At 43.5% G+C, this 15,539-nt stretch overlaps 1 protein-coding gene across 7 annotated transcripts in view; it reads left to right on the top strand.

Moving 5' to 3' along the window:
- The window catches only part of BBX (BBX high mobility group box domain containing), a 294,477-nt gene that overhangs the window by 180,254 nt on the left and 98,684 nt on the right, over positions 1 to 15,539 (top strand). For all 7 annotated transcript variants that reach the window (XM_049858245.1, XM_049858248.1, XM_049858249.1 and 4 more), the window contains 2 exons: positions 5,443 to 5,613; positions 12,928 to 13,167. In XM_049858245.1, the coding sequence (XP_049714202.1) occupies positions 5,452 to 5,613; positions 12,928 to 13,167 (402 nt within the window). In that variant the 5' untranslated portion in view covers positions 5,443 to 5,451. The remainder of the gene's footprint in view (positions 1 to 5,442; positions 5,614 to 12,927; positions 13,168 to 15,539) is intronic.

Genomic DNA, 15,539 nt, shown 5'->3' on the forward strand with positions numbered 1-15,539 from the left:
TCAACGAGATGGATTGACAAAGTGACCACAATGGTGGGCCCAGTCACAACAATGGTGGTGAGGGTGGTGCAGGACTGGACAGTGTTTTGTTCTCTTGTACACGGGGTTGCTGTGAGTCCATGTCGACTGGATGGCAGCTAACAACAGTTTTCCTAGAATCTTAATGCAGAATGGAATAATGACCCTTTTTGAAATAATGTCCATGTGCTGCTTTTTTTATTATATGTAGATTGTTAGCTTAATTTGCTCTTAATAATGAACAGTAAGTAAACTATAGATGTGTGGGGGTTTTAGTTCCAAAATAATTACAAGATTGGTCTTTTGTCAGTTTTTCTTTTTTGTGTAAATAAGTGAGTTTTCTCTCAAAATTCTGCTTTCTTTGCTCACATCTTTTCCTTTTTTTTGTCCTCTTTTCCTTCATACTTCTCTCTCGCTTTCTAACTATTTCTGAATGATAATCAGGGCATCATTACCTCCCACTGTTTTGACTTCTTTCAACGGTTTAAATATGTATCCATATAGAATTAAGGGTAATCAGATAGATATGTTATTAAACTTTTAGTTTATACTTTGAGGTATTTTGTAGCATTAGCTTAATTATACTTTTTTTGATTCTTTTGTCCAAGTGTACTGTATCCAATTCACTTATTCATTTATTCATGTTTCATTCACGCTACAAATATTTTTTGCCTTCTTTATTCCAGGCATGGTGCTAGGGGTTATCAAACTTAGTTCCCCCCCAGTCCATGTGGCTGGTGGTTCTTACGTACCACATACCGCCTCGGCCTGTGTATCAGAGTTATCTGTAATTTTTAGCCCCCCTTTATCTCCACTCAGGAAAAAGTATGTGGATTCAAGGGGATAAGGGAGGTGGTGTGGTTGATTTGGGAACCACTCTAGTGTACAAAAATTATGACTCATGGCCACAGTTAAGTGGGAAGGTTCCTGTGGCTGGTTGTGATCTTGATGCTCTGGTGTGCCAGGATGCTCTGAGCATATAAAAATAGAAGGTTTGGGCCATCAAGGAGATGACCTAGGGAGGGAGAAGGTTTGGGCCATCAAGGAGATGACCTAGGGAGGGAGAAGGTTTGGGCCATCAAGGAGATGACCTAGGGAGGGAGAAGGTTTGGGCCATCAAGGAGATGACCTAGGGAGGGAGAAGGTTTGGGCCATCAAGGAGAGGACCTAGGGAGGGAGAAGGTTTGGGCCATCAAGGAGAGGACCCAGGGAGGGAGAAGGTTTGGGCCACCAAGGAGAGGACCTAGGGAGGGAGAAGGTTTGGGCCATCAGGGAGAGGACCTAGGGAGGGAGAAGGTTTGGGCCATCAAGGAGAGGACCTAGGGAGGGAGAAGGTTTGGGCCATCAGGGAGAGGACCTAGGGAGGGAGAAGGTTTGGGCCATCAGGGAGAGGACCTGGGGAGGGAGAAGGTTTGGGCCATCAGGGAGAGGACCTGGGGAGGGAGAAGGTTTGGGCCATCAAGGAGAGGACCTGGGGAGGGAGAAGGTTTGGGCCATCAAGGAGAGGACCTAGGGAGGGAGAAGGTTTGGGCCATCAAGGAGAGGACCTAGGGAGGGAGAAGGTTTGGGCCATCAGGGAGAGGACCTGGGGAGGGAGAAGGTTTGGGCCATCAGGGAGAGGACCTAGGGAGGGAGAAGGTTTGGGCCATCAGGGAGAGGACCTGGGGAGGGAGAAGGTTTGGGCCATCAGGGAGAGGACCTGGGGAGGGAGAAGGTTTGGGCCATCAAGGAGAGGACCTGGGGAGGGAGAAGGTTTGGGCCATCAGGGAGAGGACCTGGGGAGGGAGAAGGTTTGGGCCATCAAGGAGAGGACCTGGGGAGGGAGAAGGTTTGGGCCATCAGGGAGAGGACCTGGGGAGGGAGAAGGTTTGGGCCATCAAGGAGAGGACCTGGGGAGGGAGAAGGTTTGGGCCATCAGGGAGAGGACCTGGGGAGGGAGAAGGTTTGGGCCATCAAGGAGAGGACCTGGGGAGGGAGAAGGTTTGGACCATCAGGGAGAGGACCTAGGGAGGGAGAAGGTTTGGGCCATCAGGGAGAGGACCTAGGGAGGGAGAAGGTTTGGGCCATCAGGGAGAGGACCTGGGGAGGGAGAAGGTTTGGGCCATCAGGGAGAGGACCTAGGGAGGGAGAAGGTTTGGGCCATCAGGGAGAGGACCTAGGGAGGGAGAAGGTTTGGGCCATCAGGGAGAGGACCTAGGGAGGGAGAAGGTTTGGGCCATCAGGGAGAGGACCTAGGGAGGGAGAAGGTTTGGGCCATCAGGGAGAGGACCTAGGGAGGGAGAAGGTTTGGGCCATCAGGGAGAGGACCTAGGGAGGGAGAAGGTTTGGGCCATCAAGGAGAGGACCTGGGGAGGGAGAAGGTTTGGGCCATCAGGGAGAGGACCTGGGGAGGGAGAAGGTTTGGGCCATCAGGGAGAGGACCTGGGGAGGGAGAAGGTTTGGGCCATCAGGGAGAGGACCTAGGGAGGGAGGTGTAGGGTGTGCACGGATAATTGTAATAGAAGAGGAAGCAGGCACGGTAAATGCCTTAGCAATGCAAAGTCTTTCTAGTGTCTTTCAGGGGAGGAGATTAATTTTGCCAGTATTTGCAGTGGCATGTTGGCTCCACGGAAAGAATTATAGCAGTCAGGTGTGAGCATAATTATGTGGGACCCAAAAGCCATATACACTACCCATTAATTTGGTTCTTGATAGTCTGTTTTTGTTTGAACATTGAAATGATACATGTATACCCAATTATACATGTATACAAACACATTCACACATAATTAAATAGTATAGTCAAACTGTTTGGGCCTAGACGATGTATTTTCCTCTGGGCACTGGCTATCACCTTGCCCTCCTCCAGTTAATAACAGCTGCCTGACTTGTAGTTTCCTATTGATTTCTTTTACTCTTAAAAAAATGTGTTACTGTAAAATATTGGGCCTCCAATATGGGTTTAATTACCACTCAAGTCACTCATCCTGAAGTGATTAATAAGCCATGAAAATATCCATTTCCTCTTCTATGTACAGCAATGGTATTTTTGGAAACTGGGATATATGTGCTACGTTTGGAAGCCCTGGTGGCATAGTGGTTAAGAGCTACAGCTGCTAACCAAAAGATCAGCCGTTCGAATCCGCCAGGCGCTCCTTGCAAACCCTGTGGGGCAGTTATGCTCTGTCCTGTAGGGTCGCTATGGGTCGGAATCGACTTCATGGCAACAGTTAATTTTTTTTTTGGTGCCAGGTTTTGTTTGTAGATAGAATGGCAATTGTCAAATGGTCTATCAGTTCAAAGGAAATCTCTGTACTTTTATTAAGAGCACACCAGATACCTAATTCTGTTTACAGTTTTCAGCAACTTCTTGTGCTCCGAGGCAGCCACACAAGTCATGTAATTGCTTCAGATATTCGGCAGAAGTTTCTTGCTAAGAAATCCACAGGAACATGTTTTGCTTTTCTTCCTTTTTTTTCTCTTCTTTCTTCCTTTTTTGATTAGATACAGCTTTTAATACATTAATGATGATTTTTATCGAAAGGAAGATTTTATTAAAATGGAAATTTTAATTGCAGAGCAAGAAGGAATCCAAACATTCGTTAATAGTGAGATGATTGAGTAAATTGTGATACGTTCATATTTTTAATGTTACATAGTGTCCTAGAGAGAAGAACATGATATATGCAACTTAAAAAGTATTTTAAGGGCTATGTGTACAGATATGCTTGTATATTTTTTAGAAGGTGCAGAATGAAATAATTCCTGAGACCTTTGATATGGTCAAGAGGGAAAATTATTAGCAGAACAGAATCCAGGTATAGACTTATACATATATGATATGTTAGTGTAGGATAAAAGTGGAATTTCAAAGCAATGGAAGAAAGCTGGGTTATTTAATAAATGATATTGGGACAGTTGGTTAGCTATTTGGAAAAGAAGAATAAGCTAGATCCATGCATTACTCCTTTCATGAGAATGCATTCCAGATTTACAAAATGTTTAATTTTTAAAATTAAATCATAGGAGAAAATATTAGTGAGTTTTTTTAATTTTGGAGTGAGGAAGACCTAAGCATGAACCAAAATCCAGAGACAGTTAAGGTAGATGGATAAATTTGCCTAAGGCATATTGTTTCAAAGACTTGAGAACTGGACGATTCTTGACAGCACATGTTTAGGGACCCCAGCCTCAGCTACATGGGGGTGTAGACTGTGCCAGCACTTGGAACAGTGCACACATACGCTGACCAAGAGGCCACTACCCAGCAATTTCAGCAGCCGTGTTTGTGTTTGTGATTGCTTCGGTGTTCATGTACCTGGAAATTGATGGTATTTAGCTGTAGTGCTTGAATTTTCACAGGAGTATGTATAAACAGTAATTTATGTATTAATGGTGCTTCAACTGAATGAATGAATGAATGAGAAATGAATCAAAAAAGTTGCCAAGAAAACATGTAAGAAACTGCAGTTTGTGGTTCCCTTCGTGCTGTGGGGCTGGGCATGATGAAGATGAAAACCTCTTTTTAGTTTATAACCTTCTGGGCCATTTTCACTTTTATAATACAGAAAGGTGTTGATTTTGTGATCAAGAAGAACTCTTTTTTTTATGTCATTAAAAGTTATTTAGAATTTTGGGCTTCTAAAAATTGTGTCACATGTGTATGCATGACCTGGTGATGGCTTGACTATTTCAGCCAGTCACCCATTAGAGGTAAAAAAAAAAATTTCCAGAGAGCAAATTATTTTACCAGATTGTTACGCATGTGGAGTGGGAGACATGAAGGTGTTTGTGATCCGTTGTGTCACAGAGGGGCTGACTCGTCCAGGTAACCTCCAGTGTGCTGCTTCAGTGAGTCCTTGCAGGACGCACACAGCTGACTTGAAAAAAGTGTGTGTCATCGTATAGCTTTATTTTAAACCCAGAACATCGATTCTTACAAATTATTAATTTTAGTAATGTTACGGGCATGTATTTGTCATAGCGTGGGATACAAAATTAATGTAAGTTATTATGGTAAAATAGGAGCCACTTCCTGTTTTACATGTGGAAGCCCCTCCTGTCAGCACCTGCACCCTTGGGAAGCGTTTTCCACACTTCTCTGGTGGAAAACTTGAGAAAAACTGTCCTGAGTAAATATGCACACATGAAGGTAACTTGTAATTATCCTAAAGCTTTATTTGGGTTTTAAGTTCTGGTGTTGTTACAAAGTGTAAGGAAGTAGATTTAATAAAAGGCAAATTTTATTTTTCTCAGTTTAGCCTGCTAAAATGAATGCTTGATTATGTACTTAAGACTCTCACTGACTCCGGTAAATGTCTGAGCTCGTAGATAGTTTAGTCATTAAAACTATAATCCAATTAAAGGTAAGGGAGCTAAGTAAACTAATTTTAATCAAATTTGCTTTGATTTCTGCTTCTCCTTTTTTTTTTTTTCCGTCCACAGGTCACAGTAATGAAAGGCAGTAATAGAAATAAAGATCATTCAGTAGAAGGAGAAGGGGCTGGAAAACGACCCAAACGGAAGTGTCTGCAGTGGCATCCGTTGCTAGCAAAGAAACTTCTTGATTTTTCAGAAGAGGAGGAAGAGGAAGACGAAGAGGAGGATATTGAAAAGGTAATCCTTCCATTTATGACAGAATGTGAAAGTTTGTTCATGTACTTAGGATATATTAGACAGTGCAGTGAACGTGTATGGTAAGAGTAGGCTTCACATGGGTTCCTTCTGGTTCAAACCCCTGCTGAGAACGTTTATTTCCACCCCAGATATACTGAATCAGAATCTACAGTTTAACAAGATCTCCGGGTGATTCTTATATGTAAAAAATTTTGAGAAAACAACTGCTCTACCAAGCCGTTGCTGTCGAGTCAGTTCCGACTTATAGCGACCCTATGGGACAGAATAGAACTGCCCCATAGGGTTTCCAAGGAGCACCTGGTGGATTCAAACTGCTGACCTTTGGACTAGCAGCCGTAGCTCCAAAACCCTGCAGCCCCTACTAACCCACTGCCATGGAGTCGATTCCGACTGCTCTACTAAAAAAAACCCACTGCCGTCGAGTCGATTCCGACTCATAGCGACCCTGTAGGACAGAGTAGAACTGCCCCATAGAGTTTCCAAGGAGCGCAGTGGTTCTCAAATTGGGGCCTAACCAGCAACATTAGTATTACCTCGGAACTTGTTAGAAATGTAGGCTCTCAGCAGGGGCTCGAGCCAGAACAAACCGGTTTAAAACTCTTGGGAGGAGAGAGACTTTTTTAATGTCTATGATTTGAATCCTATTTAACTACTTAATTTACATTTTAATTCTAATTATTGATTATTCTTCAACTATCTAACCCCCTTAATAGCTTAGACTAAAATATAGGGCCTTCTTAAATAGGATTTCTGCCAATTAATGATTTTTGAGTAATATTCAAATATTGTGGAGAGGGAGGTATTCATAAAATTTGGTGTGCTCGCCTGACATCCACCTTCTTGATTCTCTGAGCTCTTCCTTTGCTTCTAGCCTAGCCCTGCCACCATGGGCAGTCTCAGAACCGCTCTTAGTCTTCATCTCTCTGGTCTTGCTAGCATCTGGCTCCCCTCACCCTGCAAGCCTCTATGGTCAATCAGTCTTTCAAGTTCCCTGCACTGACTTCACACCTGAGCAGCTTACTCTGTTTAGAAAGTCACACCACCAAGCCTGTGACATTGGAAAGTCACACTTTCCTCCAAGTCTTCACCTGGCTGGCTCCCCCTCCTCATTCAGGTCTCAGCACAAGGGCCCCCAAAGGGACTGGCCCTAACCATTTCTGAAATGTCCCCACACCCAGCTCATTCCGTGTCAAAAGATTGCCTTCAGAGCACTTAATACTGCCGTGTATTTAGCTGTTTACTTCTTTATGTCTGTCTTTCCAGACTAGAATATAAGCTCTAGAGCAAGAGCCTTCTTACCTCTCTGTCATCTCCTCTTTTTCTGTAACCTGGAGTGGAGCCTGGCACATAGATAACTTGCTGAATGAAAGAATAAATGAATATAAACTTTACAAATGTATGTTTTTTATATTCTGCAGGCCTTTCACTATCTGTGTCAGTCTTCCGTGATTTGGTCAGCTCCTTCTCCACCTGTCTCAGACATCCTCCCTGGATTCCCTCTCCCGTCTGTCTCACTGGTGACCTTTTCTTCTTGGTCAGCTCCTCCACCTGTCTCAGACATCCTCTCTGGATTCCCTCTTCGGTCTCTCTCACTGGTGACCTTTTCTCCTTGGTCAGCACCTCCACCTGTCTCAGACATCCTCTCTGGATTCCCTCTCCGTTCTGTCTCACTGGTGACCTTTTCTCCTTGGTCAGCTCCTTCTCCACCTGTCTCAGACATCCTCTCTGGATTCCCTCTCCGTTCTGTCTCACTGGTGACCTTTTCTCCTTGGTCAGCTCCTTCTCCACCTGTCTCAGACATCCTCTCTGGATTCCCTCTCCGTTCTGTCTCACTGGTGACCTTTTCTCCTTGGTCAGCTCCTTCTCCACCTGTCTCAGACATCCTCTCTGGATTCCCTCTCCGTTCTGTCTCACTGGTGACCTTTTCTTCTTGGTCAGCTCCTTCTCCACCTGTCTCAGACATCCTCTCTGGATTCCCTCTCCGTTCTGTCTCACTGGTGACCTTTTCTCCTTGGTCAGCTCCTTCTCCACCTGTCTCAGACATCCTCTCTGGATTCCCTCTCCAGTCTCTCCCATTGGTGACCTTTTCTCCTTGGTCAGCTCCTTCTCCACCTGTCTCAGACATCCTCTCTGGATTCCCTCTCCGTTCTGTCTCACTGGTGACCTTTTCTCCTTGGTCAGCTCCTTCTCCACCTGTCTCAGACATCCTCTCTGGATTCCCTCTCCGTTCTGTCTCACTGGTGACCTTTTCTCCTTGGTCAGCTCCTCCACCTGTCTCAGACATCCTCTCTGGATTCCCTCTCCAGTCTCTCCCATTGGTGACCTTTTCTCCTTGGTCAGCTCCTTCTCCACCTGTCTCAGACATCCTCTCTGGATTCCCTCTCCGTTCTGTCTCACTGGTGACCTTTTCTCCTTGGTCAGCTCCTCCACCTGTCTCAGACATCCTCTCTGGATTCCCTCTCCGTTCTGTCTCACTGGTGACCTTTTCTCCTTGGTCAGCTCCTTCTCCACCTGTCTCAGACATCCTCTCTGGATTCCCTCTCCGTTCTGTCTCACTGGTGACCTTTTCTCCTTGGTCAGCTCCTTCTCCACCTGTCTCAGACATCCTCTCTGGATTCCCTCTCCGTTCTGTCTCACTGGTGACCTTTTCTCCTTGGTCAGCTCCTTCTCCACCTGTCTCAGACATCCTCTCTGGATTCCCTCTCCGTTCTGTCTCACTGGTGACCTTTTCTCCTTGGTCAGCTCCTTCTCCACCTGTCTCAGACATCCTCTCTGGATTCCCTCTCCGTTCTGTCTCACTGGTGACCTTTTCTCCTTGGTCAGCTCCTCCACCTGTCTCAGACATCCTCTCTGGATTCCCTCTCCGTTCTGTCTCACTGGTGACCTTTTCTCCTTGGTCAGCTCCTTCTCCACCTGTCTCAGACATCCTCTCTGGATTCCCTCTCCGTTCTGTCTCACTGGTGACCTTTTCTCCTTGGTCAGCTCCTTCTCCACCTGTCTCAGACATCCTCTCTGGATTCCCTCTCCGTTCTGTCTCACTGGTGACCTTTTCTCCTTGGTCAGCTCCTTCTCCACCTGTCTCAGACATCCTCTCTGGATTCCCTCTTCGGTCTCTCTCACTGGTGACCTTTTCTCCTTGGTCAGCTCCTTCTCCACCTGTCTCAGACATCCTCTCTGGATTCCCTCTTCGGTCTCTCTCACTGGTGACCTTTTCTCCTTGGTCAGCTCCTCCACCTGTCTCAGACATCCTCTCTGGATTCCCTCTCCGTTCTGTCTCACTGGTGACCTTTTCTCCTTGGTCAGCTCCTTCTCCACCTGTCTCAGACATCCTCTCTGGATTCCCTCTCCAGTCTCTCCCATTGGTGACCTTTTCTCCTCTTTCACAGAGGTGACAGAGGCCACCAGAAATGAACTCCTACAGCTTTCTGTACTCATCTATACAGACTTACCATACTGCCTACCCAGCTTTTCCTCCTCCTTTCCTATCTCAAGGATTTGGATGTCACTCCTCTTATTCAAGGAAATTTCCAAGTTAATACTTATTTTGATTTTTATGACACATTTATACCAGTTGATCACTTGGTTTTTTGAGGCTGTCTCATAGTTCCATGACAGCACTCACTCCTGGTTCTACTCCTGCCTTCCCAAGTCTTCCTTCCTGTTTTCTTTCAGTTAACGAAGCATTCCACTTTTAGGCCCCTAATCTTAATTTATATCTCCATTCTGGACCTTTCTCCTGAACTCTAGATTTGTGTATCTGACTACACACTCAACATATGCACTTAGATATCTAACAGGAACCTCAATTTTAATGTGTTCAAAACTAAGCTTTTCCGGTGAGTTTTTATTCCTGGTGATGGAAAACTTGGTGATGTTTACACAACATGATTAATATAATTGTTCTCACTGAATTGTACACATGAAAAGTATTGAATTTGGCAAATGTTGTGTTATCTATATTTTTACAACAATTAAAAAAAAAAAAAAACTAAGCTTTTCATTATCTCCTCCAATTCTCATCTTCTTGCATCTTCCTTTTCATAGTAAATGGCAACTCTAACATTCCAGTTGGTCAGACCTGAAACTTCAGAGTCATACTTCACTTCTTTCTTTCACTCAAGCTTCACATACATCCATCAGCAAACCTGTCAACTCTACCTTCAAAATAGGACTTCTTTTGCCACCTCCACCACTGCCACCTTGATTCAGACTACCACCATTTCTAGCGTGGATTATTGTTTCCTGCTTGCCTCCCTGCCTCTCCCTTGCCTCTCTATGGTCTGTTCTCAACAGAGCAGCCAAGGGTTCTCAGTGCCCATCCTCTCTTTCATGAGGGCAGGGACTTTGTGCTCACTGTTCTGCCCACATCACCTGGAACAACGTCTGGTCCATAGTAGGTGCCCTACCAGTTGCTGTCAAGTCGATTTCAACTCTTGGCAGCCTCACGTGTGTCAGAGTAGAACATGCTCCATATGGTTTTCAGTGGCTGATTTTTCTGAAAAAGCAGGCCTCTGAGTAGACTCTAACCTCCAGCCTTTGAGTTAGCAGCTGAGTGCATGAACTGTCTGCACCACCCAGGGACTCCAAGATGCCCCAAATCCACTTCATAGTCAGCCTGCCCAGAACTGATCTTTTTGCTCTTCACCGGATCTAATTTCTCTTTTTTGAGAAAAAATGTTCTGTTTTGTATGAAAGAATCTGCCTCCCAAGCTAGAAGCACTCTCTCCCTTCCAACCTTTAAATCCAGGAAATGCTACTCACTTCAGGTCGTACCCCATAAACAGATATCGCCTTTGTTCCCATTTCTCCATTTCCATTTCCGTTGCCTTGCTTCATCCCCGTTCCTTTCTTGCTTAAACAGCTAGGATAGACTTTGAACCTTTGTCTAGTTTATCTTATTTGTTCTTTATTCATGTATTTATTTATTTACCTTTCTGGTGAATGAATTTAATGAAATAATTGTAATATTAGGTGTTAGATTCCTTATTAAAATTTAATGTCCTTGCTTAGCAAAATAAAAAATTGACAGTCTGTGTTAATCTCCCCAACATTTTTAATTGGCTCATAACCAATTACACCACCGGTTTACAGGATTAAGTGCGTGATTTTTGACGTGGCAGGGCATATTCTTCATGAGGTGGTTCTTACCTCCCTTTACGGTGTCATTGCCCAGATTCCTGTCCTCATGTTTTACACACCTGTGCTGTTGAACTGCCTGCAGGTGTACAAATAAACCACTGAGCCGTAATCCCTGACAATTGCCAATTTTCTCCATTTCAGTCCTTGGCATGTTCTGATTCCTCTGTCAAAATGAAGCTCAGACAGCACCTTCTCTGTGGGATCGTCACTGTGCTGCTTCCCTTCACCCAGTTCATAGTCTCACAGGTGTCTTGTTGCAGCCATCACACTGCTTCTTAATTTACTTGCTTCCATGCCTTTTTCCCCCTCCCAACACGGTGAACTCCTGGGCCAGGACCTGGTCTTACTTACCTCTTGATCCCAACTCTTGGTTTGAATTTTGCAATTAAGTAACAGGATTAAAAGAATTTTTCTTTTCAGAAGGGAAAATATAATTACTTCTTCAACCTACATAATAAATTTTTTATTTTCAATACTCCCTTCTTAGCTTCCGAGTCAGTTTCAGAATGCTCAGTAACTACCTCTTGAAATTTCACATCGTTGTTAACGATTATACTCATAATGAGGAAAATAAATACGTAGTCTTCCTTTCTAGTAGTGATCCCTAATGTATTTCCAAATCAGATAGCCATGCCTTGAAGATTTTTCTGTATTGCTTGTGTTTTAAGATAATTAATGGTTAATTAAATGTATTTGTAATACTTATTTAAATTTAAAAGACTTTAAAAAATGCCACATTGGTTTAAGCTAGTGATTTGTCACAGAGTATCTTTTTTTACCAGCTGCCCCAGTAAACACCATATAAAGAACGTGGTTGCCTTCTAGAAGTGATTTTCGAAGTATGGTCCTCAGACTAGCAGCATCAGCGTCACCTTCCTAGAAAATCACCAACTTGTTAGAAATGCAGACTCTCAAGGCCCACTCGGCCTTATAGGATCAGAAGCTCTGGGGATGGGGGCCCAGCAATCTGTGTTTTAACAAGCCCTTCAGGGATTCTGACACTCGCTCTAGTGTGAGAACCACTGCCCTACTGTATAATGCAGACTAACAGCCTTCTTGATTTTAACTCTGAAACTAGAAATTAAAGAAATGATTTTACTAAGTGCTCTGGGCTTCTACTCATGCTTTGCATTGTTCCCAAGAAGCATCATAGAATCACATTTTAGCTTTAGAAGGTATTTAACAATCCTAAAACGTTCTGAGAGTCTGTGATCAGAAATGTGCTTTCAGAAATGCATTCTGGCAGCCATGTGCAGGGAGTGTTGTAGAGGAGATTGAAGCAGGACAGCTAGGCCACAGGCCAGAGTGGAATTTCGGCAGTGGCGATTAGAATTAATAGGTGGGGTGGACAGAGGCACAGCTTTGCAGATGTCAGCAGACCTTGACGACTGATTGAATGAAGTGTTTAGGAAAAGGGAGGATTCAAAATTGTTGGTGAAGGTTAAAGCCTGGTGAGTTCATTCCGTCATTGTAGTACTTCCCTAGACAGCAAAGTTTAATATTTACAAGCTTGTAAGTTCAGAATGTAATTCTTCTTTCAAGTGATCATGTTAACTGTGTATTTTGATTTTTACAGTAGGGGCTCCACTTTTAATGTGCGCAAAAATAGAGGAGTTTATATTAGCTTTCCATTAACTACTTTTATGTTAAACATTTTGTATTATTGTAGAAAAGTACTTCTGAATAGGAGAAAGACAGAACTAATATTTGGGTATTTGATATCGATATTGTTATTAATATTGAGAATCTGTATTAATAAACCCAGGATGACTGGTTTTATTCATTCAGTCGACAGTTAAGCACTAATACTGTGTCAGACATTGAGCTAGACACTGTGGTGGCAATAGTGAATAAAAGAACTTTTGTCCTCAAAGAGCTCGCTGTTGAATGAGAGCTGAAAAATGTCAGCAATTATAAGACAATGTAATATACGCCGTAATAGACATACACATGTTGCTATAGAAACTAAGCAGAAGGATACATCATAAGTTATTTACCAGCCACTGTAAGTGGTTGAAAATAAATTTTTTATTTTTAATTTTTGCTTTATAAGTTTTTAAATGGAGCTAAACAATTTGTAAACCAAGACTAGTTGTTAAAGCAGAATTACCCAAGGTGTGTTAAACACCTGGCTCTTGCTTTGGTTGTTAATAGGTTCACCTCGGGGCTGATGTCCTAGAGCAGGATGTTGGTGAGGCTGAAGATGATGAATCACCAGAACGGCGAGCTCGGAGGCCAATGAACGCATTTCTCCTGTTCTGCAAACGCCATCGCTCCCTTGTACGTCAGGAACACCCCAGGCTTGATAACCGAGGTGCTACCAAAATACTAGCTGATTGGTGGGCTGTTCTTGAGCCAAAGGAAAAGCAGAAGTACACAGACATGGCCAAGGAGGTAGGTTCCAGTGACTAGGTGTTACGGTGGCGGTGAGCAACCAACCTTGTAACCCACTGCCACTGAGTCAGTTCTGACTCAAAGTGACCCTAAAGGACAGAGTAGAACTGCCCCATAGGGTTTCCAAGGCTGTAAACTTTACGGAAGCAGACTGACACGTCTTTGTCCCAAGGAGTAGCTGGTAGGTTCACACCGCCGAGTACTTTAACCACTGCACCACCAGAGCTCCTAACAGCATGTAAGTGAATCCCAAATCTGGTGTTAGTTGAAAACAAAGACCCTTCTTTGTCCGAAGTCCACCCAGCACATGCGGTATTACCAAGACGTTTTCTCAGTGGATAGTGCCTTCTGACTGATAGAAGGGCTTACTTTGTTATTAATGGTAGTTAGCATCTCCACCACTTTGCTGTTGCCCTCAGGATGTTGTTGGTGAATCTCTTTGTGTTTCTCCAGGCTGTCAGGGCATGGCATGGTAAAGTTGACATAGGTTACTCGAGTTATGTCACAGGAAAGAGTCTTGATTTCGTCCTGATGCCAAGTAGCTTTGTGACCATGCGTAAGTCAACCCTTCTGTGACTCAGCTTTTTTTTCCTTTTCTTTCTTTTAGTTAGTAGGATGAGGAAGTTGAGTGAGCATTCATATCCCTTCCAGCTTTAACATTTTTTGAATGTGTAAGAAACACAATTATCAAGATACATACATTGACTGGTTTCTGTTCTGTAGGCAGTGCAGCACGGATATTTAAATCCAGTAGCTGATTGAAGGGCCGTAGAACAGGATTACTGTGGGGTACGCACACGTATGAATGCTGTGTAGGAAGTAGTTGGCCGGAAGCATACCATGCAGGAAGGATATTCAGAGATGGGACATTGACCAATTCTGAAATTTCTTCAAAAATTGTAAAGTGGTTTTATTCCTAAATTAATCTGGAATTAATGTGAGATCATTGTGCATTTAAATGTATGCTGTAGTAGATTTAACCCTGAGGAAGGGAAAAGCAAAGGAACATCATTGTGGTTAAACTTGAAAGGAGTAATCCTAACATTATTTCTTCAGTGTGGCAACTTGTGAAAAATCTCTCCATTCATGGAACCCCCTGTCACCTAGACATTTTGGATAAGTTCTGTGAAGAACTGAACCAGCAGGGCACAGAAAATTGAGTTTCAAGTGACACGTTTTATTAGACATCTTAGTATGTGGGAAAATAATACTTTCAATTGCTGTGGTTTTATTGAGTTGTTCCTAACAAGCTAACATGGAACATAAAAAATTCTTGTGTAATGTTCGGAGAAATTTGAACCTAGGATAAACGATTAGCAGAGTTGCTATGTAATTAATGATGACATAAGGTTGCAGAAATTGACTGCTGTTAAAGACAGGATTTTAACTGTGTCGGGCATCCAGAAAATTAAGATCAACTCCAGTAACCTACGTGATTTTAAATGTTTCAGTAGATTTCCACTAGCATAACAGTAATTAACAGTAAACTTTCCCACTGAATATCCTTGTATTCTTTCCTACTCGTGTTTACATAGTAAAATAAACAATTATCTGAAACCTCATAGGGAACTGCATTAGCTTCCCGTAATTAAACTCTTGAGTTTGTTTTCGGATGGCTGTTTTTGGATAAACATGCAGCCTACCCCAAGTACATTGTTTGTCTTTTCTTAAATACTGCTAATTTACAAACCCAATAGGTGGCCCCTTTTAAGAGGAGGAAATATTTTCATGCAGGAAACCCCTGACTAGTTAATCATGTTAACAGTATTTCCCCTTGTGGTGCTATAATGTAATCTGCTAAGGTGGCTGTTACAGGTGAAGACCCTAGCTGGGTGTCCCCGCCTTGCGACTGGCTCTGCTGTAGTTGCTCTGAGGGAACGTTGCCTCATTCTAGTGCACGGTACAGGACGTTCAGCTATCTCAAAATCACTATGCAGTTGCTCTCCAGTCATAGGGATGCGTATTGTTCCTCCTTTATTTACTGGATGGTTCTGAAATGACAATAAAATGCAGGTAATTATGCTGGTGACTTTGCAGCCTTAATTGGGATGTCAGTTCAATCAACAAATATGTATTAACTGGCATCAATATGCTAGATTTCGGGGCAGATGCTAATGATATGGAAACCCTGGTGGCGTAGTAGTTAGAGTTCGGCTGCTAACCAAAAGCTCAGCAGTTTGAATGCACCAGGCGCTCCTTGGAAACCCTGTGGGCAGCTCTACCCTGTCCTGTGGGGTCGCTATGAGTTGGAATCGACTCGACAGCAGCAGGTTTGGGTTTTTGGTTTGGGTCAATGATACAAGGCCAGTGATAAATATGGCCTCTGTCCCCCCAGGCACTGCCAGATGTAACCTTGTAATTTTCCAACTCCG

Source organism: Elephas maximus, chromosome 18, assembly GCF_024166365.1.
Source record: "Elephas maximus indicus isolate mEleMax1 chromosome 18, mEleMax1 primary haplotype, whole genome shotgun sequence".
Taxonomy (NCBI): Eukaryota; Metazoa; Chordata; class Mammalia; order Proboscidea; family Elephantidae; genus Elephas; species Elephas maximus.